At 47.8% G+C, this 24,840-nt stretch overlaps 2 protein-coding genes across 2 annotated transcripts in view; both read right to left on the bottom strand.

Annotated features, from left to right (window-relative positions):
- NXN (nucleoredoxin) overlaps positions 1-14,963 on the bottom strand; it is an 87,059-nt gene extending 72,096 nt beyond the window's left edge. The window contains exon 1 of the mRNA XM_087702848.1: positions 14,572-14,963. Coding sequence (XP_087558974.1) covers positions 14,572-14,937 — 366 coding nt within the window. The 5' untranslated portion in view covers positions 14,938-14,963. The remainder of the gene's footprint in view (positions 1-14,571) is intronic.
- A 6,161-nt stretch (positions 14,964-21,124) lies between these two features.
- The window catches only part of SLC47A1 (solute carrier family 47 member 1), a gene marked incomplete at its 5' end in the record, with an annotated part of 31,276 nt that continues 27,560 nt past the window's right edge, over positions 21,125-24,840 (bottom strand). The window contains 3 exon segments of the mRNA XM_087702838.1: positions 21,125-21,473; positions 23,468-23,528; positions 23,694-23,788. Of these exon segments, the coding sequence (XP_087558964.1) occupies positions 21,238-21,473; positions 23,468-23,528; positions 23,694-23,788 (392 nt within the window).

Raw genomic sequence — 24,840 nt, 5'->3', positions numbered from 1 at the left:
AAGAGCCTCTGGCATCTGTTGGCTGCATTATGGGTAATAATGTTCTCCGTTCTCGTGGTCTTGTTTTTTAATCTACTTTTATTGTTTTATTGCTTGCAACTGGTCTGCAGTAGGTTTTAATAGCAAGTTTTACTGTACCGTGGCTAGAGTTGTTTTGTGTGAGGTGGTTTGCGATGGAGGGTGATGGAGATGGAAAGGAGGGAGGGAGGGAGGGAAGGAGAGGGAGGGAGAGAGAAGGAAGGAAGGAAGGAAGGAAGGAAGGAAGGAAGGAAGGAAGGAGAGGGAGGGAGGGAAGGAGGGAGGGGAAGGGGAGAGAGGAAGGACGGGAGAAAGGAAGGGAGGGTTGGAAGGAAGGAAGGGGAGGAAGGGAGGGACGGAAGGGAGGGAGAAGGGAGTGAAGGAGAAGGATGGAGAGAAGGAGAAAAAGGAAGGAAGGGGAGGAAGAAGGAAGGAAGGAGAGAGAGGGAAGGAAGGGGAGGGAGGGAGGGAGAAGGAAGGAAGGAAGGGGAGAGAGGGAGGGCGGGAGAAAGGAAGGGAGGGCTGGAAGGAAGAAGAGGGAGGGAGGAAGAAAAGGGAGAGGAGGGAAGGAAGGAGGGAGAAGGAAGGAAGGGGGAGAGAAAGGGTGGGAGGGAGGAGACAGAGGGATGGATGGATGGAAGAAAGAAGGGAAGAAGAGGGAGGGAAGGAGGAAGGAAGGGGAGGAAGGAGGAGAGAAGGAAGGAAATAGGTGTATGGAGGGAGGGAAGAAAAATAAAAGAAGGAAAGGAAGGAAATAGGAAAAGGAAGGAGGGAAGAGGAGATTAGCAGGTAGAGGGGGAAAAGTGTGGTAGAAAGCAAAAGAAGGGAAGACAGAAGAGAAAGAGAAGGAAGGCTAAATAATACAAGGTGGAATGAGAAAGGAAGGAAGAAAAAAGGAAGGAAGGAAATATATAGGTGGATGGGAGGGAGGGAGGGAGGGAGGGAGGGAGGGAGGGAGGGAAAGAAGAATAAAAGAAGGAAAGGAAGGAAGTGGTAAAAGGAAGGAGGGAAGAGAAGGGTAAGCAGGTAGAAAAAAAAGAAAAGTGTGGAAGAAGGCCAAAAGAAGGGAAGAAGGAAGAGAAGTGAAGGAAGAATAAATAATACAAGTGGAATGAGAAAGGAAGGGAGGAAAAAGAAGGAAGGGGAGGGAGGAAGGGAGGGGAGAGAGAGAGATCACTGACATCTACTGCATTTCAAGTTCCTTTAGAATTCATGTTTTGAGAAGTGAAGACCTTCCTTCCTTGCCTTTCCCCTTTCCAGCTTATTTCCTTCCTTCTTCCTTCTCTTTCCTTCCCTTCCTTCTGCCTTCCTTCCCTTCCCTATATTTCCTTTCCCTTCCTTTCCTTTTCTAATTTTCCTTCCCTTCCTTCCTTCTTCCATCCCTAAATTTCCCTTTCCTTCCTTTTTCCTTTCCCTTTCTTCCCTATATTTTCCTTCTCTTCCTTCCCTTTCTCTTCCTTCCCTATATTTTCCTTCCCTTCCCTATATTTTCCTTTCCCTTCCTTTCCTTCCTTCTTCCTCTCCTTTCCTAATTTCTCCTTCCCTTTCCTTCCCTTCCTTCCTTTCCTTCCCTTCCTTATATTTTCCTTCCCTTCCCTTCCCTTCCTTCTTCCTTTCCTTTCCTTCCTTATATTTCCTTTCCTTTCCTTCCTTCTTCCTTCCCTTCTCTTTCCTATTTTTTCCTTCCCTTTCTCCTTCCTTTCCTTCCCTTCCCTCCCTTCCTTCTTCCTTCCCTTCATTATATTTTCCTTTCCTTCCTATATTTTCCTTCCCTTCGCTATGCTTTCCTCCCTTCCTTCTTCCTTCCCTTCCCTATATTTTCCTTTCCTTTCCCTTCCTTTCCTTCCTTTTTCCTCTTTTTTCCTAATTTTTCCTTTCCTTCCCTTCCCTATATTTTCCTTTCCTTCCCTATATTTTCCTTCCCTTCCCTGTGTTTTCCTCCCCGTCCTTCTTCCTTCCCCTATATTTTCCTTTCCTTTCATTCCCTATATTTTCCCTTCCTTCTTCCTTTCCTTTCCAACGGATACACAGATATATAAATCTATATACGCCTCAAACCGAGGCACAAATGGCAAGCAGAAACGATAAACCGCAAGAGAGTTTGGGACAAAGAGCTTCACCACCGAGACTTTCTTAGAATTTAGGGCACCAGACCTTCGGCCCCGCAGGCCAATATATAATTAAGGCTCCCATCTTCTTTTCTCCTTCTCTCCGCCAAGCGCGAGAACATCTGGCCACCATCTGGATCCGTTGCTAGCAAAGGCTTTTGGACTGGATGCCCTGGATCATTCAGCGTTCGGGAGGGGTGGGGGGTGTCTTCATTTAAGGGGGGAGGGAGGGAGGGATTGGGGTGGTTTCCCACCGCTCTCCCACCCCCCAACTGTTCAGGCCCCCCAACCTGGGTCAGCCACTTTGATGGGAGAGGAGAAGGATGCTGCTGTTGCTAGGCACCAGGCAGTCACCTAGCAACTGTCGGTAGTGGGAACAGAGGACCAGGTCAACCTACATCCTTCTCTCTTGGAGAAGATGGCAGATTTCTCCCCCCCCCTCCTTATTGTGGTTTACTAACCACGAGTTTACAATATTGCCAGTTGTAGTCACAGCAAGACACAGCGGTGCCCAAAAGGCGACCGTCGTTAAGTCGAGGACTACATGTCCAGACTTGTACGGGTCTCGCAGACTTTGCAAAAAAAAAAATCAGAACTGGGAACAGTTTACAACTAATCCTCAACTTATAACCGTTCATTTAGTGACCATTTGAAGCACGGGAAAAAGTAACTTATGACCATTTTTCACACTTACGACTGTTGCAGCATTCCTAGGGTCAGGTGATCCAGCCAGCCATGATTTAAGAGGGGAGGACTTCAATTCCCAGAATCCCCCAGCCAGCCATGATTTAAGAGGGGTGGGCTTCCACTCCCAGAATCCCCCAGCCATCATGGCTTTAAGAGGGGAGGACTTCAATTCCCAGAATCCCCAGCCAGCCATGCTTTAAGAGGGGTGGGCTTTCATTCCCAGAATTCCTTAGCCATCATGCTTTAAGAGGGAGGACTTCAATTCCCAGAATTCCCCAGCCAGCATGCTTTAAGAGGGGTGGACTTCCACTCCCAGAATCCCCCAGCCAGCATGCTTTAAGAGGGGTGGGCTTCCACTCCCAGAATCCCGCAGCCAGCAGGCTTTAAGAGGGGAGGACTTCCACTCCCAGAATCCCCCAGCCAGCAGGCTTTAAGAGGGGAGGACTTCCACTCCCAGAATCCTTCTGCCAGGAATTCTACACATCTTAAAGTTGCACAGTTCAAAAAACTCTGAGCTTAAGAGTGATGGAGGATTTAAATTTTTTTGTGGGGGGGGGACTGGAAGGAAATGCAGGGTGGTTATTCAGGCAGATGACATTGGGAGGTGGAGAATAAGGCCCTCATTAATTAGCAACTGCAACGTGCTAATTGTAAAGTGTTATGCAAACAGCGAATTTCAGAAAGGGGGAGAGGACTCCACCATTTCTAATGAGTTCATTAAGGGGAGGGAGGGAAGGAAGGAAGGAAAAAAGAGAGAAGAAGGAGGAAGGAGGGAAGGAGGGAAGGAAGGAAGGAAAAAAGGGAGAGAAAGGAGGGAGGGAGGAAGGGAGGAAAAAGGGGAGAGAAGGCAGAAAGGTGGGAGGGAAGGAAAGAGGGAGGAAGGAAAAAAGAAAGGAAAAAGGGAGAGAAAGCAGGAAGGGAGAGAGGGAAGAAAAAAGAGAGAGGAAGGAGGGAAGGGAAGGAGGGAAGGAAAAAGGAGAGAAAGGAGGGAGGGAGGAAGAAAGGAAGGAAAAAGGGGAGAGAAGGCAGAAGGGAGGGAGGGAAGGAGGGAGGGAGGGAAAAAGGGGAGAGAAGGCAGAAAGGTGGGAGGGAAGGAAAGAGGAGGAAGGAAAAAAAGAAGGAAAAAGGGAGAGAAAGCAGGAAGGGAGAGAGGGAAGGAAGGAAGGAAAAAAGAAAGGAAAAAGGGAGAGAAAGAGAGAGGGAGGAGGAAGGAAAAAGGGGAGAGGAAGCAGAAGGGAGGGAGGGAAGGAGGGTGGGAGAAAGGGAGGAAAAAGGGAGAGAAAGCAGGAAGGGAAGGAGGGAAGGAAGGAGGAAAAAAGGAAGGAAAAAAGGAGAGAATGGAGGGAGGAAAAGGGGAGAAGGCAGAAGGGAGGGAGGGAAGGAGGGAGGGAGAAAAAAGGAAGGAAAAAAGAGAGAAAGTAGGAAGCGAGGGAGGAAGGGATGAAGGGAAAAAAAGAAGAGAGAGGGGGAGAAAGGAGAGAGGGAGGGAAGAAGGAAAGAGAAGAGAGGAAAGGGAAGAAAGGAAGAAAGAAGAAAGGAAGGAAAAGAAAAGAGGGAGGAGTGGGGAGAGAGGGAGGGAGGGAGGAAAGGAAGGAAAAAGGAAGGAGGGAGGAAACAAAGTGAAGGGATCCAATCTAAAGCACAGCCCATTTTTTTACGAGTTCATCCCTTAAGACTTCATGTTTTATTTTAATATAGAATATTCTTGTAATGTAGCCGATTGGACCAAGAAAGCAAAACGGATCGAAAAGACCAGAACCAAAGGCCTGAAGGATGGATGGGCCCATGCCAGAACCAATTTTCGATACGGTCCGTAAGCAAGTTATTAAAATCATAAAGCCTTCCTTTTCAACTGGGACTACATCTCCCATCTCTTGCAGCTGGGGATGATGGGGCCACCCGCCAAAGGACATTGGCTACCATTCAACTCTAAATCACCCAGTTGCTTTTCATCTCATTCGGGACTAGAACTCACCATGCCCCGTTTTCTAACTTGGGGGCCTTAACCACTAGAACAAACTGTCTCTCTTTTCCTTTAAATAAAACCAGGTTAACAGATATGGCGACCCTTAAACAAACCCACGATATCAGTTCTGTGGGTAGGACAAGAAGCAACGGGTGGAAACTAATCAAGGAGAGAAGCAACCTAGACCGGAGGAGACATTTCAGACAATGAGAACAATGAGTCAGTGGAACTACCTGCCCCCAGAAGTTGTGAATGCTCCAATACTGGAAGTTTTTAAGAAGATGTTGGATAACGATTTGTCTGAAGTGATGTAGGGTTTCCTGCCTAAACAGAGGGTTGGACTAGAAGACCTCCAAGGTCCCTTCCAATTCTGTTATTCTATTCCATTCCATTCTCTGTTCCGTTCTATTTTCTCGGGGTCCTCGAACTAAACCCCCACCTGTACTGTCTCCAAGTCACCGTTTCTCTAAAAGAAGGCGAACCATATTTTTTTTAAAGCAAGGCCCCATCTCGGAGTCGTGTCCCCCATCGCTGGCTACCTCCGATAATTCCATCTTTTGTTGCGAGACGTTGCATGGCGCCTTCTTTTATCCCCCCTTTCTCAGCCTTCGGTGTAGAGAGGGGGAAAAAAAAGGGGGGGGGAGGACAAGGCATTTGGAAAAGAAACCCAACCGGACAATTTCAAAAGGGAACCGTTTGTTTCCCACCAAACTTTTTTTGGGGGGGAGGGAGAAAAGTACAAAGTTGAGACCTCTTGCCGGACGCAATGGGGGTGGCCCCGCCAGTCCTCTCGGTTCAGGTCTGTGTGTGAACGCTTTGTCGCCTGCGGCGTTGCGAGACAAGTGTGCAAAAGCCCATCTTGTCCTCCCACGTGGGAAGCCCTGCCTTTTGCTCCAACGTTCGACGGGGGAACACGCACAGCCCCGAAACGAGAAAAAGATAAAGCAGCAGGGTCCGTACAAGGACACTCGACGGTTTTCACAGCGAATTATCTTCTCGTTTAATCCCCCCAAAAAAGGACCCTCGGTCACCCTGCAAAATAGTCAAACCGAATCCCGGCGTGAATTTTCTCGCCGAGATTTCCGTCTAACCTTTTCCCCCCTCGTCTGAAATCACACCGATTTTGCAGTTTCCGATTCGGGAAGGATCAAAAATCAGAACTGCTCGTCCCGAGTCGGATATTATTATTATTTCTTTTAAAAGAAACTTTTCTTCTCCAAGGATGCTTTTAGAGGTGGGGGGGGGGAGGAATGAAATATTAATGAGCCAGCGGAAAAAAAACTGTCGTGTTAGCAAGGTTCAACGAGGAATAAACGAAAGACCCAGGTGTTAACAAAAATTAGGAAAAAAGAAGATCAAAAAGAATTGACGAATGAAGCGGGGTTTTAAGACGGAGGAGGGGGCAAAAAAATACGGGTACCATCACAAGTGTGAGTGGCGTGTCATTTCAAAATAAGGAAGTTGTGGGGGGGGGGAGAAAAAGACTTGTTAAGTTGCGAGAAAACCTAACTGTCAATATTGGCAAGACTTTCTGTGATAAAAACGAGCGGATGCTTTCGTTTCAGACAGCAGAGCGCCTGTTGTGACAAGTGATGTGCCATTTATACGGTGTGGCGGTTGGGAAAAACAGAAACGACAAAAAGAGAGAGTTAAATCAAGAGCAAAGAGAAGTGGAGGGTTGTTTGTTGTTTTTTTGCCCGGTGGGAAATTATATTTTGCGTCCGTTTGCCGTTGATTCGGAGGAAAGACAGCGGCTTGATTGAGAAATAAAGACTGGGGGGAGTTGGAAGTGCATGATCGGAGCTATGGGTGGGCATGGATATTTGGAGGTATGGTAAAGTTAAGGCGAATGTGGGTTTTAAAAAATTGGGAGATGGTGCCATATTGACACGACGGAATATTTACAAATCTTAAGGTGGTTTGGTTTCATCAGCACAGTCAAAACATTTTTGAAACAACAGGCTAACATATCAGAGGTGCTAGATTTTTTGTCGAAGGCAAGGCAAAATTAAATCACGGGAAGAACTGGTGGCTGAGGGACAGAGTTTTAAATGGTTCTCTTATTTACTATTATTGTTTATTGATTAAGCTCCTACGCTGCCCATCTCACTCGGGAAAAGCGAGTCTGGTGGCTCAGAGTTGGAAAGAGAAATATAAAAATATTAAAAGCACATTATTCTTAAGAGTAGTGCGGAGTTTGGAACAGAATGGAGGACAAATGTGGGGGGGGGGGAGGAATTGCTTAACGTAAATTTGGCTGAAATTTGAAGCAGAAGAAGAACCAGTGAAAGGAGGATGACAAAATTGGCTAAATATTCCGGTTATCGCGCAAATCGGACAATGGAAAAATACGCGGTGGAAAAATTTGAAATTCGGACGATGAACGAAGAGAAGTGTTATAAAATGAAGGAAAGTTAATCCTCCACTTACAACAGTTCATTTAGCAACCATTCAAAGTTACAACGGCACTGGAAAAAAAGTGACCCGTGATGTTTCACACTTACGACCGTTGCAGCATCCCCGTGGTCACATGATCAAAATTCAGACGCTTGGCAACTGACTCATATTTATGACAGCCGTACGATCCCCTGGGTCACGTGATCCGCTTTTGCGACCTTCCAACAGAGCAAAGTCAACGGGGAAGCCACATTCATTTAACAGCCATATTACTGACTTAATGACAGCTGTCATTCCCTTAACAACTGTGGCAAGGAAAGTGAAACCTCACTTAACAAATGTCTCGCTTAACAACATAAATTTTGGGCTCAGCTGTGTTCGTAAGTCGAGGACTACCTGTGCTATTAGTATATGTTACCATATACTGTCTTTTAAATATTTTAATATTTCTCTTTCCATAAAGACATTTCAAATTTATATTCTAAATATGAACAGGGAGAAGGGACATTTTTAGCATGTTTGAAGAGCATGTAAAACAGCTGGAAAAACTTGTTTTTTTTACATCTACTGTCAGGAAATTTCTCCTCAGTTCTAAGTTGCTTCTCTCCTTGATTAGTTTCCACCCATTGCTTCTTGTTCTGCCCTCGGGTGCCTTGGAGAATAGCTTGACTCCCTCTTCTTTGTGGCAGCCCCTGAGATATTGGAAGATTGCTATCATGTCTCCCCTGGTCCTTCTCTTCACTAGACTAGCCATGCCCAGTTCCTGCAACCGTTCTTCATATGTTTTAGCCTCCAGGCCCCTAATCCTCTTTCTTGCTCTTCTCTGCACTCTTTCCAGAATCTCAACATCTTTTTTACATCACGGAGACCAAACTGGATGCAAATATTCCAAGTGTGGCCTTACCAAGGCCTTATAAAGCGGTATTAACCCTTCACGGGATCTTGATTCTCCCCTCTGTTTATCCACGTTACAAGTGGGTAGTTGGGTTTGGCTAGCTGGGTGATCAAAGGCTAATGAGTGTGACCCAAAAAATATCTATCCACCCATCAGTCTGTCCATCTGTCTATCTACCCACCCACCCACCCATCCAATCTATCATCTCTGTTTGTTTGTTTGTTTGTCTATCTACTCCGTATCTATCAACTCTGTATGTATATAAGTATGTTTGTTTGTATGTATGTTTATATGTTTGTTTCTTTGTATGTTTCTTTGTATGTTTCTTTGTATGTTTCTTTGTATGTTTCTTTGTATGTATGTATGTATATCTATCTCTATCATCTGTCTATCATATTTATCATATCTGTCTATATCATCTCTATCACCTCTGTCTGTCTATCATCTCCAACTGTCCGTCCTACCCATCCATCCATCTCTATCATCTGTCTGTCTATTATATTTATCATATCTGTCTGTCTATATCATCTCTATTACCTCTGTCTGTCTATCTATCTATCATCTCTGCCTCCCTGACGTTTGTCCATCCTACCCATCCGTCCATCCATCTCTATCATCTGTCTATCATATTTATCATATCTGTCTGTCTGTCTATATCTCTATCACCTGGGTCTGTCTGTCTGCCTATCTATCATCTCTGCCTGCCTGCCATCAGTCCGTTCTACCCATCCATCTCTATTATCTGTCTGTCTATCATATTTATCATATCTGTCTATCTATCTATATCATCTCTATCAGCTGTGTCTGTCTATCTCTATCTATCTATCATCTCCAACTGTCCGTCCTACCCATCCATCCATCCATCTCTATCAGCTGTCTGTCTATTACATTTATCATATCTGTCTGTCTATATCATCTCTATCACCCTGCCTGTCTGTCTATCTATCTATCATCTCTGCCTGCCTGATGTCTGTCCATCCTACCCATCCGTCTCTATCATCTGTCTATCATATTTATCATGTCTGTCTGTCTGTCTATATCATCTCTACCATCTGTGTCTGTCTGCCTGCCTATCTATCATCTCTGCCTGCCTGCCGTCAGTTCGTTCTACCCATCCATCCATCCATCCATCTCTATTATCTGCCTGTCTATCATATTTATCATATCTATCTGTCTGTCTGTCTGCCTGTCTATCTATCTATCTATCTATCTATCTATCTATCTATCTATCTATCTATCTATCTATCTATCTATCTTCATCTATCTATCTATCTATCTATCTATCTATCTGTATCTATCTGTCTGTAAGTCTGTCTGTCTGTCTCTGTATCTATCTATCTATCTATCTATCTATCTATCATCTATCTATCTATCTATCAGTATCATCTATCTATCTATCTGTCTCTCTATCTATCGAACTGTATCATCTATCTGTATCTCTCTCTGGGCAGCTTACAATCTGATAAAACGGTATTACAAAAGCTGAAAACAGAATAAATACAGTAAATAAATAAATACATTTATCCTAATTATTCTTCTTTCAATCAACGGAAAACCACCAGGGGTTTCTCCTACTGCCAATTTACCCTGGCAACGCAGAACCTTGAATATTAAAAAATAAAAAATAAAAACCCTCCTAAAAGTAAAATAGCGAAGAATGAACCCATTTCTTTTAAAAGGCGGCAAACTGCGGCTTTCGCAACGTAATGCCTTAATCTGGGTTCATCTCCTGAGATGGATGGGTATGGTGGGGTGGATTGGATGACCTCTAGGGGGACCCTTCTCTTGATACGATTCTAAGGCTAAAATTCCCCGTTTCCTCCAGTGAATTTTTGAACACTTCCCCCCAAACCCCATCACATTTTAGAAGGAAATAGGTGGGGGGGGGAGATACGAAGTGGTTGCCTGTGCCTAAAGGGGGGGGGAACCATGTTTCCAAGTTTAAAAAAAAGAGCTTACATTTAAGGTTTTACGCTAATAAATTGTCCACTTGGATCTGTCAACTAAATGGAAGCATTTTCCTGGAAAATTGGGAAGCTTGTTGTGTTTTGTTTTGGGGGAAATGGATCGGTTTTTTGGGGGGGGGGGGACCTGATCTAAGCCGGGCGAACAGAAGCAAAATTCAATTTATTCGCTAGCAATTGAGCCGATAAATAAATTAATAAAGATCCAGATTTAAAACCCTTCGAAGGCTCCTTCCACAAAACCCTTTGAGCTAACATCTGTAGCCAATTAAGAAATCAAACCAGATTTGATTTCAACATATGAAACAAGCATTTCCCCCCCCTCTTCTGGGGGGCTGCTACAGATTCAGCTGGCCTCTACCAGACCCCTTCCTTCAAACCCAAATTCTGTTTTAGCAAGGAAAAGCCAACACCCCCCCCCTCCCAAAAAAAACCCCTTTACCTCCCAGATCTACCAACCGGGTAATCTCTGAGCATGTCTGATATTGTGGTTTGTCCCCCCCTCAATGAGGACTAGACACTTCTCCCAGCGAAGCCCGGCGATAAATATAACTTCAATTTATTTCGCTGCCCCAACTATCTATCTAATTTGGCAAGGAAAAAAATCCACGCAAAGGGACGAGCATGGAAAAAGCTGGATTTTCTTGCAAAACACACCCTGAAGATGTTTTATATAATTCCCCTCCCCTCTTTGAACATTAAAAGAAGCAGCAGGAAAGATTAAAAAAAGCAAAGAGGGGAGGGAGGAAATCTTGCATTTGGAAATAAAAGGTTCACCGCAGGCTCAAATCTTCTTCATTCATGCCCGAATTGCACCACAGGTAGTAGCACGCACCTGGGTTACCTTCGCATTAGGAATTAAATTAAACCAACAGGTAGCAAGTAACATTTCCCCCCTCCTGGCCCAGCCCTTCACCCCAAGGAAATTCCAGATCCAGTTGCTCAATGACTCACCGGCGTGTCTCTTCAGGTCCCCGCACATTTTCGACATATTTTTGATACGTGAGTGACGGCTGCCACGGCTATTTTAAACCGCCGAGTGCAAGGAAAACCTATCCCACAAGCCGGGGCAAGTTGGATGCAGAGGCAGCCTGCTTAAATTAAAGGAGAGTTGGCGATGATAACATCAAGCTTCTAGACCTCATTGTGCGCGCTTCCTTGCTCCGCGAGCAGAAATCGCAAAGGTTGTGCATAATTTAAAGAACATTCCCGAAGTCGCCGACCTGCTTCGATGTACCGAAATATTGTGCCGCAATGCAGAATCCCATCCAAATTGTACACCGTTTAATTTCCCGAAGGACTTAGCTGGTTTTATAATTAGAAAACAAGAAATAATGCTGTCTAAAAATACATATATATTTTTGCACAATCCCGGTGTTCTTTATCAAGCATCTCTTTCCCCAAACCTGTGTTATCCCAAAACACCTTAAAAAATGTGATTTAAATTGTGGTTAAAATTTTTGTTTGGCGTTTGGTTTCCCCTGGGACCAACTTCGATGAAACACTTCCATAAAGTGTTGCTAAAACGAAGATAAAAATAAATATTCTTTTTTTGGGGGGTGTTTTTTTAGGCAGATAGTTTTGAGGTCTTTCTTTGCAAATCTATTCACACCCCCACGTCCCAAAAGAATCCTCGTAGTGCATAGATTAAGCCTAGCAAATTTCATTTCATTTAATTCAAGCTCACTCAAAAAAAAAGGGTGCATTCATTTTTAAAGTCAGGCTTATCCACATTTTAGGTGCCAAAAAAAACACATCACTTAACACTTAATTGTTCTGCCAAAGTCCTGAAAATTCAATGTTTCACGTGGCCTCAACTGCAAAGCAGCTATGACTGGGGGTACCCGATATACAAACAATATACAATGTACGATGTATAATGTACAATATGCATCTGTATACAAATATACTGATGCATTTCTACATCTGTTGAAATGATGTGTGTTACAGACATACACATTTATGAGAAAAAAAACACGCCACATACACGAACCTCTCCCTTAAACTTTATCGGGAAGGTTTGCCCCGTGTGTGTGTGTGTGTGTGCGTGTGTGTGTGTGTGTATTTATTGCACCCTAAACAAAGAGGCGCGTGCCATTTTAAAAATTAACAATGCGTTATCTCGTGTTTACAGATCCTAACGCACCTCGCCCAAGGTACGACGTAACACGGGCTGCGATCCGTAGCGACACTTTTAACACTAAAAAAATAACAATCATCATCTGCATTTTCTTATCAGAGCCATATAGAAAAATAACGAAAAATTAAAAAGGTTTGGAGGCCTGTCTTATATCCATCCACCATTGGAGTTGAAGCAAGATTACGAATTCTGAACGGATGTAAATGCAGATTTTCACACACACACACACACCCCAGTTATGGCACTGGACAATGGCATCTTCCACCCCGCCCTTTGTGGCTGTGAACCATGGGTTTCCGAAGCCCAACGGCAACAGAATCAAACATGGGTTCACTTTTAAATCAAAGATGATGAAGGAAGATAATGGAAAATAATAGATTTAAAAAAAAGGGGGGGGGAATCACAATATTTCTGTTTTCTTCCAAAGCTTGCCTTAACCTCAAACTGTTCCAACAGATTTTATTTTATTTTATTTTTAAATGCCATTTAATCTGGACGGATTCCTTTTGCAATTAGGAGAAAGCAAGTGATGCGAATTTTGGCAGATTCCCTCCCCTCCAAAAAATATCCTTTCGTGAAAAGGACCCCCAATTTGAACTCTCTTTTTCAACACCCCCCCCCTTTGTTTCTTTATTGCCTAAATTAGAGCAGGCCCAGTTTGCAAAGGAAAGAACCCCAAAATGGGATGCAAAATTACGATTAATTTCCATCCATATTTCCATTTGATTGCCATCTAAGGAAAAGGAATTGTATTTAAGAGTGTTGTTCGGGGGTCCCAAATTCGGGGGTAAAGGGGTGGGGGGAAATGAGGAGGGGGCGATTGCCATCTGGAACTGTTTGGTTGGAAGATAGACACGCACACACACCCTCCCCATATAATCTCACTACCCATTATGCAATTCCATCACAATCCCCCATTTTTGCAAAGAGTGAGGAGTGGGCACGGCTAGGACTGCAGTTTCCTGGGGTCTTCCTCAGGGGAGGGGGCTTCCCAACTGACGTCGGGTTTTCCCAGGGAGGGGGGTAGGAGCCAGCTTTGTACCTCCCCACCGCAGACCCCCCCCCACTATCCTGACTCCCCCTGCTTTGCAAAGAGAGTCGACTTCAGGGCGTAGGCACGGCGGGACCCCCACCCTAAAAGGTTTACTGGGGGGGGGGAGCGACAGTCAGCTTTACATTTCTTTCTTTGCCCCCTCCCCATCATCCAGATCCCCGTTTTGCAAAGAGGGCACGGCCGGGACCCCCCACCCAACAGTTCCCTGCGTTCTAAATGGGGAGGGGGCTTCCCCAACGAGATGGACTCTGGTTTTTTGGGGGAGGGGGCACCAGGCTCGTTCGCTCCTCCATCTCTCCCTGGCGAGCCCCCCTCTCCGGGCTTTGCAAAGGAGGCACGGCCGGGACCCCTCCCCAAGAGTTCCCTACTCTCTAAAAACTGTGCTTTTCTGGGGAGGGGGCGCCGGGCTGGTTCCCATTGCTCCCCCCCCCCACACACACACACTTTGCAAAGCAGGCCCAGACTCCCCCTCCCCTAGTTTCCAGCGCTTTAAAAGAGGAGGGGGCTTTGCCACCGAGATCAACTCCATTTTGGGGGAGGAGGGGTGGTTAAAGCCCCCCCCCTATTCCAACTCCTACCTTTGCAAAGATACCCCCCCCCCAGTTTCAAGCTCTTCAAATGGGAGGGGGCTTCCCTGCTTCCCAGATGCGATCAACTCGGTTTTTCCAGGGAAGGGGTGGCAGGACTGGTTCTGAACTTCCCACCGAGACCCCCTAGCTTTGTGAAGACGCCCCCTCCCCTAGTTTCCAGCGCTCCGAAGGGGGGGGGGCTTTCCTGCCCCCCCCCATGCCATCAACTCTGTTTTTCCAGGGAGGGGGCGCCAGGTTGGCAAAGCCCCCCATATGCCGACCCCTTAGCTTTGCAAAGACGCCCCCTCCCCTTTCCCACCCCTCTAAAAAAGGGAAGGGGCTTCCCAGCTGGAAACAAGCCGTCTTTTTCTAGGGAGTGGGCTGCGAGCTGGTTCTACCCCTCCCCACCGACCTCCCACCCCAGGCAGACTCCGTAGCTTTGCAAAGACGCCCCCTCCCCTAATTCCCAGCGCTCCGAAAGAAGAGGGACTTCCCCAGCGCGATCAACCCCGTTTTTATCCGGGGAGGGGGCGCCAGGTTGGCAAAGCCTCCCCCCCCATATGCCGACCCCTTAGCTTTGCAAAGACGCCCCCTCCCCTAATTTCGGGTCGGGGGCTTCCCCGCCCCCCCCCCTGAGATGCCAGTAACTCCGGGTTTTTTCCCCCGTGGAGGAGGGGGTCTCGGAGCTGCTCCTTCACCTTCCCCTGATCCGGACCCCCCCCCCAGAGACCCCTCCCCAGAGTCCCCCCGTGCAGCCCCCTCCCCACTCTGACCTTCCGGCGCTTGTCTGCGAAGGGCAGCGCCAGCCAGGGCATGGCCCGCGTGGCCTCCTGCCAGCGCGGCTGCTCCTGATCGGCCGAGACGAAGACGATCTCCAGGCGCTGCTGCTGCTGCTGAGGCTGCGGCGGGCGGGACGGGGCGGCGGCGGCGGCGGCGGCGGCTGCTCCCTCCGGGCCGGACTGGAAGCGGGCGTAGAAGGCGGCGAGGTTGGCGGCCACTTGGGCGCAGGGCCCGCCGCCGCAGTAGCCGAAGTAGAGCCCCACCAGCGAGACGCCCCGCGCCGGCAGCGACGCCGCGGACACCGCCGAGCCGTCGGGCGCCACCAGCGCCTCGCCCAGCAGCTCGGCCAGCGCAGCCATGCCCGCCGCCCCGACCGACAGGCCGACGCCAGGGGGCGCCCGAGAGACGCAGGGAAACCCGCGTGGCGTGCCCGCCCTCCTGACACGCCCACCCGCCGCGCGCCCCGCCCCCTCCGGCGCGCGCGGGGCACGCCCCCCCGCCCCTCCCTCCCTCGCGCGCGGTACAGGACACGCCCCCCCAAGGACGCCTCAGACGTGCGCTCGCTTGGTCCTGTGAAGGCGGGCCCGGGACTGAGGGGGAGGGGCTTTTTTTGAAAGGGGAGGGGGGCTGAAGGGGAGGGGCTTCTTTGAAGGGGAGGGGAAGGTGGGGGGGCTGAGGGGGAGGGGCTTCTTTGAAAGGGGAGGGGAAGGTGGGAGGGCTGAAGGGGGGTTTCTTTGAAAGGGGAGGGGAAAGGGGGGGCTTAGGGGAGGGGCTTCTTTGAAAGGGGAAGGGAAGGTGGGCTGAAGGGGAGGGGCTTCTTTGAAAGGGGAAGGGAAGGTGGGCTGAAGGGGAGGGGCTTCTTTGAAAGGGGAAGGGAAGGTAAGCTGAAGGGGAGGGGCTTCTTTGAAAGGGGAGGGGGGCTAAAGGGGAGGGGCTTCTTTGAAGGGGAGGGGAAGGTGGGGGCTGAGGGGGAGGGGCTTTGATAGGGAGGGGAAGGTGGGAGGGCTGAAGGGGGGTTTCTTTGAAAGGGGAGGGGAAAGGGGGGCTTAGGGGAGGGGCTTCTTTGAAAGGGGAAGGGAAGGTGGGCTGAAGGGGAGGGGCTTCTTTGAAAGGGGAAGGGAAGGTGGGCTGAAGGGGAGGGGCTTCTTTGAAAGGGGAAGGGAAGGTGGGCTGAAGGGGAGGGGCTTCTTTGAAAGGGGAGGGGAAGGTGGGCTGAAGGGGAGGGGAAGGTAGGGGCTGAAGGGGAGGGGCTTCTTTGAAAGGGGAGGGGAAGGTGGGGGCTGAAGGGGAGGGGCTTCTTTGAAAGGGGAGGGGAGGGTGGGAGGGCTGAAGGGGTGCTACTTTAATAGGGGAGGGGGAGGGGGCTGAGGGGGAGGGGCTTCTTTAAAAGAGGAGGGAAAGATGGGAGGACTGAAGGAGGGTTTCTTTGAAAGGGGAGGGGAAAGTGGGGGCTGAAGGGGAGGGGCTTTGTTATAAGGTTAGGGGCTGGAGGGGTGGGGCTTCGTTGAAGGGGAGGGGAAGGTGGGGAGCTGAAAGGGAGGAGCTTCTTTGAAAGGGGAGGGGCAGAGGGAAAGGTGGGGGGCTGAGGGGGAGCCACTGGGACACTGTAACTGTCATAAGTCCGTGCCAGTTGCCAAGCGCCCAAATTTTGACCACAGGGATGCTGCGTTAAGTGTGAACAAAGTCACTTTTTTAGCACTGTGGTTACTTCGCGTGGTGCCTAAAATGCTGGTTGGGGGATTCTAGGAGTTGAAGTCCACCCACCTTAAAGCTGCTGAATGTGAGAAACATCGGTTTAAGTTGATAAAAGTTTGCTTTCCCGCAAGACAAACCAGGTTTGTCTTGGCTTCTAAAAAGATTGGCACGCCAGCACACCAGTCACCCTCTCATGGGGCAGAACCCCCCCACCCCCAACACACACACAACAAGCCAAGATGGCTGAGTGGGGTTTTCAGAAGAACAAGCCCTACTGAGACCCCCGCAAAATCTCAGAAAAAATACTATTTTTTAAAAAACTTCCATGGGAAAAGAGACACTGCAGTAGCTGTGAGGTTCAGGCGCCCCCTTATGGCTTCTAAGGAGCACTGCATCTTGAACATTTTTTTTAAAAAAATCCTATTTGAAATTTATTTTATCGAATTTAATTCATTGCATTTAAAAAATCTTCCGTTGGTGCAGCTCAGGGTGGCTTTTCCATGCGACTCCCATTTGATATTGGTTTTATTTCTTTTAATTCTTCCTTAGATTTGCTTGCCGCCCATCTCGTTTGGTTTGTTCCTCTGGTTGTTAGGGGTATGTTAGTACTTTAAGAAAGGGGACCACTAGGTAACTTTTCTGCCCCACTTTGCCTGAATTCTCTTGGCCAAGCCATCCCTGAATTACTGATGGATAACTGTAACGTAACCATCCTCCGCTACTAAATGTGATGTTCCCGTGGTTCGTCCATGAGGCCAATGGGGAGAAAAGACACGGACACGATCTTTCTCGGGATGGAGCGACGACCCAGATTGGGGGTCTGAGAGTCCCTTTTATTGAGATAGGACAAAGGCAGGAGGAGCAATAGCATGTGGTTAAAAACAGCCTGTAAAAGTACAATTTCTAATCTACTGCTCAGGGAAGTTCTGTCTATATATGGTCAAATCCTGGGCGTCATTGGTAGGGCACATCTCAGGATGTTATGTTATGAACTATCAGGATGTTATGGAGTTTTAGGAGTTTGTTTTCTCCTGTGTGGTTCAGCGTGGCTCTGCATGCCCTGGTATGAACTGGGCCATGGGTGACACACACCTACACAAGGAACTATATTACAACAGATAACAAGAGCGAGATCTTTGATCCAAGGCCGATTGCTTTCCTTGGGGGTATAAAGCAAATAAAATATAAAATGCTGGTTTACCTTTATCTGCTGCTTCTCTCCCAGGCGGGAGCCGAGAGGAGATCCCTGTCCTAGTCTTCCTGCTGCCCTCGTGGCATGGGGAAAATTGACGGTATTTTGTCCCTTCTGTCTCCCCGTTGCTCAGAAAAGCAACTCCAGGAAGGTCCTTTGGTGGCGGCAGGCGTCCTAGAACCTGCCTGCTAGCAAAGGACCTTCCCGAAGTTGCTTTTCTGAGCAACGGGGAGACAGAAGGGACAAAATACCTTCCGGACAGGACGGGTATACAGGGTTGGGGGTGGGGCAGGCTTACTTCTAGGTCCGGTCACAAAAATTGGAACTTTTTAAGAACGCCGCGGGACGTGGGACAAATTGTGCAAAATCGTGACTGTCCCGCCAAAAGCGGGACGTCTGGTCACCTTAGGTATCCTCCTTTTTTTTACAATGAGTACTTTGCCTTGTTTAATGGTGGAATCTAGCATTGGAAGGTGACCTTGAGGTCATCCAGCCCAACCCTTGCTCAGATTTGAATCAGGAAAGACACTTTTTTTAAAAGTGGATTTTCAATCTTGTTTCCTGGCCTATGTTGAAGGGAGGTTTGAGGACAGCATAATTCTGACTTACACATGAGCTGCAATGTTGCAGAAAAGACAGCTACTCCTTAACTTACAACTGGTCCTTAATTTGCAACTGATCATTCAAACTTACGAAACACACACACACACACATTTTTACCACCCAATACCTATGGGTGGCCCCACGTCGTGTGATCACATTTGGGATGCTTGGCAACCAAACTACATTTGTGTTCGTTTGCATCATCAACTAACCATGATTTATGGTTTTGTCAGAAACCACCATTTACTTCCGGTTTCTGGCACAAGCTGTCATAGTGAACAATGGGCTCGCTTAAACAACCTTCACATTTACTTAACAACCTCTACCCCCAAAAGATGGGAAAATTGGGTGCAGTCACACGGCGACCCATTTAATGACCAGCATTCAATTATGGTCATAAGTCAAGGACTACCCGCATTTAAAGGATCTATTTTTCAGAGAGACTAAGAAATTTTATGGGATCAGAAAGGGAGAATCTAGTGGGGTTTTTTTGGCAGGTTCATGTCTTGACGTTAGCTGACCGACTTTTCCTATGTTATTTTGGAACTTTAGGAAAATAATGGCATGCGTAGGTCCTTGTGACTTTGAAGATGAACCATCCACAGTTAAAATAAATAAATAAACGGTTAAGAAATACTATGTGGGTAACACTCAAGGGAGCAGCCTTGAAGGTCTTGGAGAAGATATCCAGATGGTGGTGTGGCCTGCCAGCAGCCAACAGAGCTGGCAGCCGATTCGGACAGTGAGGAGGTTGGGGAGGAACCTGGGCCAGTCCTGGAGTCTGGGGAAGGGTCAGATGAGGGCTCTGTGTCGGAGGCAGAGAGGTATAGGTGGATGGAGGAAAGAAACAAGGATCCAATGAAGGAAGACAACAGAGCCCAAAAATAGTAGTTAAGGAGAATTAACACACATATATGTATCCAAGTGGTTTAAACTTACTAGAGGTAATCAACCAATATAGCAGACAGAGGAGTAAGATAAGAGGGTTAAGAATGGTGAAATATAAATGAAATATAATAGAAGGGGAAACAATATAAGGTGAGCGATATCGTGACCCGACAAAAGGGCGAACGTCAAAATCGCACCCAACTAAACCACATCGCTGACATCATCGCGGCGACAACAGCCAGCGTGGAGAAAGAAGGGCGCTTTACAATAGCGTGTCGAAAGAAAGCCAATTTAACTTAAGGTAAGGGTTAGGTTTAGGGTTAGATTTAGGGTTAGGTTAAGGGTTAGGTTTAGGGTTAGGGGTTAAGTTTAGGTTTAGGGTTACTTTTACAGCGCGCTTCTGTCTCCGCATTGTTGTCGCCCTGTTGATGACATCAGCGACGCGGTTTAGTCAGGCGCGGTTTTGTCGTTCGCCTTTTGTCGGTGAACCGAGCGATATCGATTGGCAATTGCTATTAGAAAAAACAGGAAGCTCCTATTCGTATTGTATTGTGTAAATGTGGTGTATGTCTTAAAGTTTTGTGTATGTGTATTTTACATGTTTGTAAATAAAATTTAAAACTAAAAAAAAAAAAGTTTGGAGAAGTCCATAATTGTGGGAAAAGTAGAAGGGAGGAGATGGAGGAGGAGGAGGAGAAGAAGAAACAAAAGGAGGAAGGAAAAATGCAAAAGACACACAAAAGAAGAAGAAGCAAGAGAAGAAGAAACAGAAACACAAAAGAAAGGAAGGAAAAAACAAATGAAGAACAAGAAGAAGAAACTAACTAAAGATAGAAGTTGTTATGAATCATTCTTGCCATACAGGTAGGCCTCGACTTAGCCGTTTCTTTAGTAACCATTCAAAGTGACAACGGGCACTGAAAAAAATGACTTAGGACCGTGAAAAAACACACAAGACCAAAAACACACAAAAACACACAAGACCATGGACACTCAGCAACTGGCTCGTATTTATGATAGTTGCACCATCACAGTCGTACGATCACCACCTGTGACCTTCTCAGCCAGCTTTTGACAAGTGACAGAGTCAATCATGGAGGCCGAATTTGCTTAATGATAGCGCGGTTCACTTAACAACAGTGGCCAAAAGTTGCAAAATTGGGCACGACTCCCTTAAGAGCCGTCTGCTTTACAGTGGAAATCCTGGCCCGATCCTGGTTGTGAGTCAACGACCACTGATACATAAATTAGATGGCATGGAGTAACATTAGAGTTACAAGCAGGATATGGGGGACTGCAGAGAGCAGTCAAGATGGCTCCAACAGCACCGTGGAAATTCACCCTGTTTTTATACGCACATGAAAAATTGCGAGCTTTAGTCGACCCATCAAAGCTGCCATCTTGACTTTTTTGACCACATCTGGGGACCTCCTAAAAGCAGTGTTAACATTGCTGATGGAAACCCTGAAGCTGGCCCGGCCAAAGCCATTTTGAGGCTTCGGTGTTGTCACACTGGAGCCGAGGGATTGGAGCGGGGGGATTTGAGATAGCTGGTTGTGTAGTCAAAATAAAATAATTTCCCTTGGGAACCAAGGATGTTCTCTTACCAGGTCAGAGGGAGGAGGAGTGATGTCGCCAGGCAACCGGACAGTGCCTTGATTGGACCATGTGATTGACTGTTTTGAGAAAATGACAAACCGTGGGAACCTTCAGAGACAGTTTTCACCAGCCTGTGCCAATATGATATATCCAATAAAACTATTTTTTGAGAATTCTACCTGCCTCGGAGTTTAGTTTGCTGTGGTTATTTTACTTGGAACCCTGATAGCTGACGGAAACCACGAGTGATCAACCAAACCTTCAACAGTTTTCTTAAAAACAGAAATTTTATCAGTAAACGTGTACAGAAGACCCCTGGATTTATTCCAATGTGATTTTTTCCCCTTTCTTTTTTTAATATCTATTTTTATTTTATTCCAAAAAAGTTAAAATACAAAACACCATTTTTTAAAATAAAAAACGTTTTTTTAAAAACACCTGGATTTATTCCAATGTGATTTCCCGAACGCCTTTAAAGGCGAGTTAAGTCTTTCCACCCCGTGAAGAAATCACGTCAAGCGGGTGACCCCCATCGTTGGTCCAGGCCGATGATAGAGGAACGACTGGGGATTGGATCCAAGGCTGGATCACTTTTTGATCCTCTGGAGTGAACCCTGATGAGGTGAGAAGGTCTCCCCTTCCAACGGGCTGCCCTGTCTGATCCTCCCGTGCTACACAGTTCTCAGAGCAGGAGGTGGATGAGAACCCCCAAAACCAAGATGGCGATCGCTAGCAGCAGTGCCAGTCCGCGTCGGAGAAGAAGTTGCTTGCAGGATAAGGCCCCTGGTGTTGGAGAAACGATAAACTGGGGCATCTCATCGCCGGGAAAGGGCTGATGGTCCCCTAAGTTTTCGTCCGGGGAGCCAAGGCAGCTGAGGGTATCTCCATTGGGCACCTCCAAATTCATTGCAAGATAATCTGTGTGTAAATCACATGCAAAGGGTTAGACGTTACAGATTGATACGCTCGATCTGCCCATCTGATTCTGGTGGAAATACAGTAGGCCAGGCCTTAGAACCACGATTGAGTCCAAAACTTTGATTGCTAAGCGAGACTGTTGTTAAGTAGTGTTTGCCCCATTTTATGACCTTTCTTGCCCCATTTGTTAAGTGAATCATTGCAGTTGTTAAGTTAGCGACAGAGTTGTTAAGTGAATCTGGCTTCCCCATTGACTCAGAAGGTTGCAAAAACAACCCCGGGACACTGCAACCGTCGTAAGTATGAATCAGTTGCGAAAGTGTCTAAATTTTGATCAAGTGACCATGGGGGATAGTGCAATGGCCGTAAGTGTGAAAAATGATCATAAAGTCACTTTTTTTCATTGCTGTTGTTCACTTTGGGACAATCACCTGGAGACAATGTTTTCTAGTCCCACCTTAGCCATGAAAACCAGCTGGGTGATTTTGAGCTAGTCCATCTCTCTCAGCCCTGCACACCTCGCAAGGCGTGGTGGGGGAAAGAATCGGAGGAAAATGTGTTAGATATGTTTTGCCACCTTGATTTATTTACAGAAATACCGTATTTTTCAGAGTATGAGAGGCACTTTCCCTCTTCCTAAAGTACGGTAAACATCTTATACACGAATGTAGCCCCGCCCCCACCCTTCAGCAGCAGGGACTGCCACGGACCATCGCCCCCTTCGTGGCTTTTGTTTTTGGCCTCTGCGCCTACCGTTTTCAGGCGGCGACTGGCGGCGATGTGCTTTGGTGATCCCTGCAGCCTTGAACGGGTCTCAAGCGGAGCGTTCTAAGGCTGAAAACGTGAGGCTTCTGGCTTCTCTGACTGGTTCCACGCTTCGCTTGCTGTACTCAATGGAGCACCCAGCGACGATCAGCCGCATTTTTGAAGCTGTGTATCTGCCCCAGCGAGGTGCGGTGTGTCCGCCGCGCTCACAACCAGCAAACCTGTTGCTAAAGTTCACCTCTGGGAACGCCTGATTGGGGGTATTCCGGGAGGCCGATCCACCCGCCAATCAGCTGCTCGTGCTGAATGCTAAGGCTGTTTGCTAAGGACGCTAACCGGATGAATACCGATGAATGCTGGCAGGCCGAGGCAGAATTTTCTTTCTTATTTTCCTTCCTCAAAACTAAGGTGCGTCTTATACTCCGAAAAATACAGTAAATCTACACAAATGGTTGTACATTGACCTGTATTCAAATGCACGTGGACAAGCTGTGGTTCCCATTAGAAGCGTTACTGGGAACAGGCCCATTTTGAAGGACTTCAGAATTGTGAGTTCTAGTCCCGTTTTAGGCATGAAAGACAGCCGAGTAATTTTGGCCCAATCACTAGGAGATGATGAGTTCTAGTCCTGCATTATAACCAGCTGGATAACTTTGGCCATTTACTCTCTCTCTCATAACAACCCACCTCACAGGATTGTTGTGGTGGAGGAAAAAGGAGGAAGACGTACTGGATATATTCGCCATCTTGCGTCATTTGCAAAAATAATAAAGGTGGGATGCAGAGAAATAAATAAAATAAGATTGTCTTGCATTGCAGACCAAGTCTAAAAAAATTGAATACAATTGAACCTATCACACGCGTGCCACTGGTGGCATACAGAGCCCTCACTGTGGGCATGCGAGCTGTCGCCCCAGCTCAGCTCCACAACGCATATGCACATGTGTCCCGCCGGCCAGCTGATTTTCGGGTCTCCGCCAACCCCCGACCGTGGCCGTTTTTTGCTCCCAGAAGGCTGCAGGGACCAAACTAGGCTCAAACTGAGGTCTAGGAGGGTTGCATGGAGTGCGGGGGACACGCACGGATGTGCGGGACGGCGGCGGCGGGTTGATGCATGGGTCACGTGTTCATACGCAGGAGTCACATGTGAAGGCGGGCGGGGAGCATGTTGCACGCGCCTTTCGGCACACAAAAAAGTTAGTCATTTTTCCAGGATGTGGCGTTTTTACCTGCGCTAACGGAATCCTCCGGGCTTCCTCGTCTGCCTGTTATTCCAGCTCGAATCTGAGCCTAAGGGAAAGAAACAAGCAGAACTAAGTTGGTTTTGTTCTGAAGACTGTGCCCGGATGACATAATTCATGGTTTGCTGTTGTTCTCAGTCGAGACCATGAACCCATTCCTCGGCGGGTACTAGTGAGGACAAGGCGCGATCAAATCTGCAAGGCAGACATTTACCTCTTCGGCGGCTTTTTTCCAGTTCATGCGTAAGGCGATAAGCAAGAAGGAGGCGGCTTGGAGAGAGATGCAGACGATAAAACCGGTCCACAGGCCTGAAGGGAATAGCAAGAGGTTGAATGTAGAGGCCTGTTTCTCAGCCGCTTTAAAACAGGCGGACTTCAACTCCCAGAATTCCCCAGCCAGCATAGCTGGCTGGAGGATTCTGGGAGTTGAAGTCCACCCCTCTTAAAGCATACTGGCTGGGGAATTCTGGGAGTGGAAGTCCTCCCCTCTTAAAGCAGGCTGGCTGGGGAATTCTGGGAGTGGAAGTCCTCCCCTCTTAAAGCAGGCTGGCTGGGGAATTCTGGGAGTGGAAGTCCACCCCTCTTAAAGCAAGCTGGCTGGGGAATTCTGGGAGTGGAAGTCCTCCCCTCTTAAAGCATGCTGGCTGGGGAATTCTGGGAGTGGAATTCCACCCCTCTTAAAGCAGGCTGGCTGGGGAATTCTGGGAGTGGAAGTCCACCCCTCTTAAAGCATGCTGGCTGGGGAATTCTGGGAGTGGAATTCCACCCCTCTTAAAGCAGGCTGGCTGGGGAATTCTGGGAGTGGAAGTCCACCCCTCTTAAAGCAAGCTGGCTGGGGAATTCTGGGAGTGGAAGTCCACCCCTCTTAAAGCAAGCTGGCTGGGGAATTCTGGGAGTGGAAGTCCTCCCCTCTTAAAGCAGGCTGGCTGGGGAATTCTGGGAGTGGAAGTCCTCCCCTCTTAAAGCATGCTGGCTGGGGAATTCTGGGAGTTGAAGTCCTCCCCTCTTAAAGCATCCTGGCTGGGGGATTCTGGGAGTGGAAGTCCACCCCTCTTAAAGCAAGCTGGCTGGGGAATTCTGGGAGTGGAAGTCCTCCCCTCTTAAAGCATGCTGGCTGGGGAATTCTGGGAGTGGAATTCCACCCCTCTTAAAGCAGGCTGGCTGGGGAATTCTGGGAGTGGAAGTCCACCCCTCTTAAAGCATGCTGGCTGGGGAATTCTGGGAGTGGAATTCCACCCCTCTTAAAGCATGCTGGCTGGGGAATTCTGGGAGTGGAATTCCACCCCTCTTAAAGCAGGCTGGCTGGGGAATTCTGGGAGTGGAAGTCCTCCCCTCTTAAAGCAGGCTGGCTGGGGAATTCT

This window comes from Thamnophis sirtalis, unplaced genomic scaffold (genome assembly GCF_051295495.1).
Source record: "Thamnophis sirtalis isolate CommonGarterSnake01/CBP01778 unplaced genomic scaffold, rThaSir2_p1.2 scaffold_17, whole genome shotgun sequence".
Taxonomy (NCBI): domain Eukaryota; kingdom Metazoa; phylum Chordata; class Lepidosauria; order Squamata; family Natricidae; genus Thamnophis; species Thamnophis sirtalis.
The sequence above is the reverse complement of the archived record's forward strand: the minus strand, read 5'-3'. Positions and strand labels throughout refer to the sequence as shown.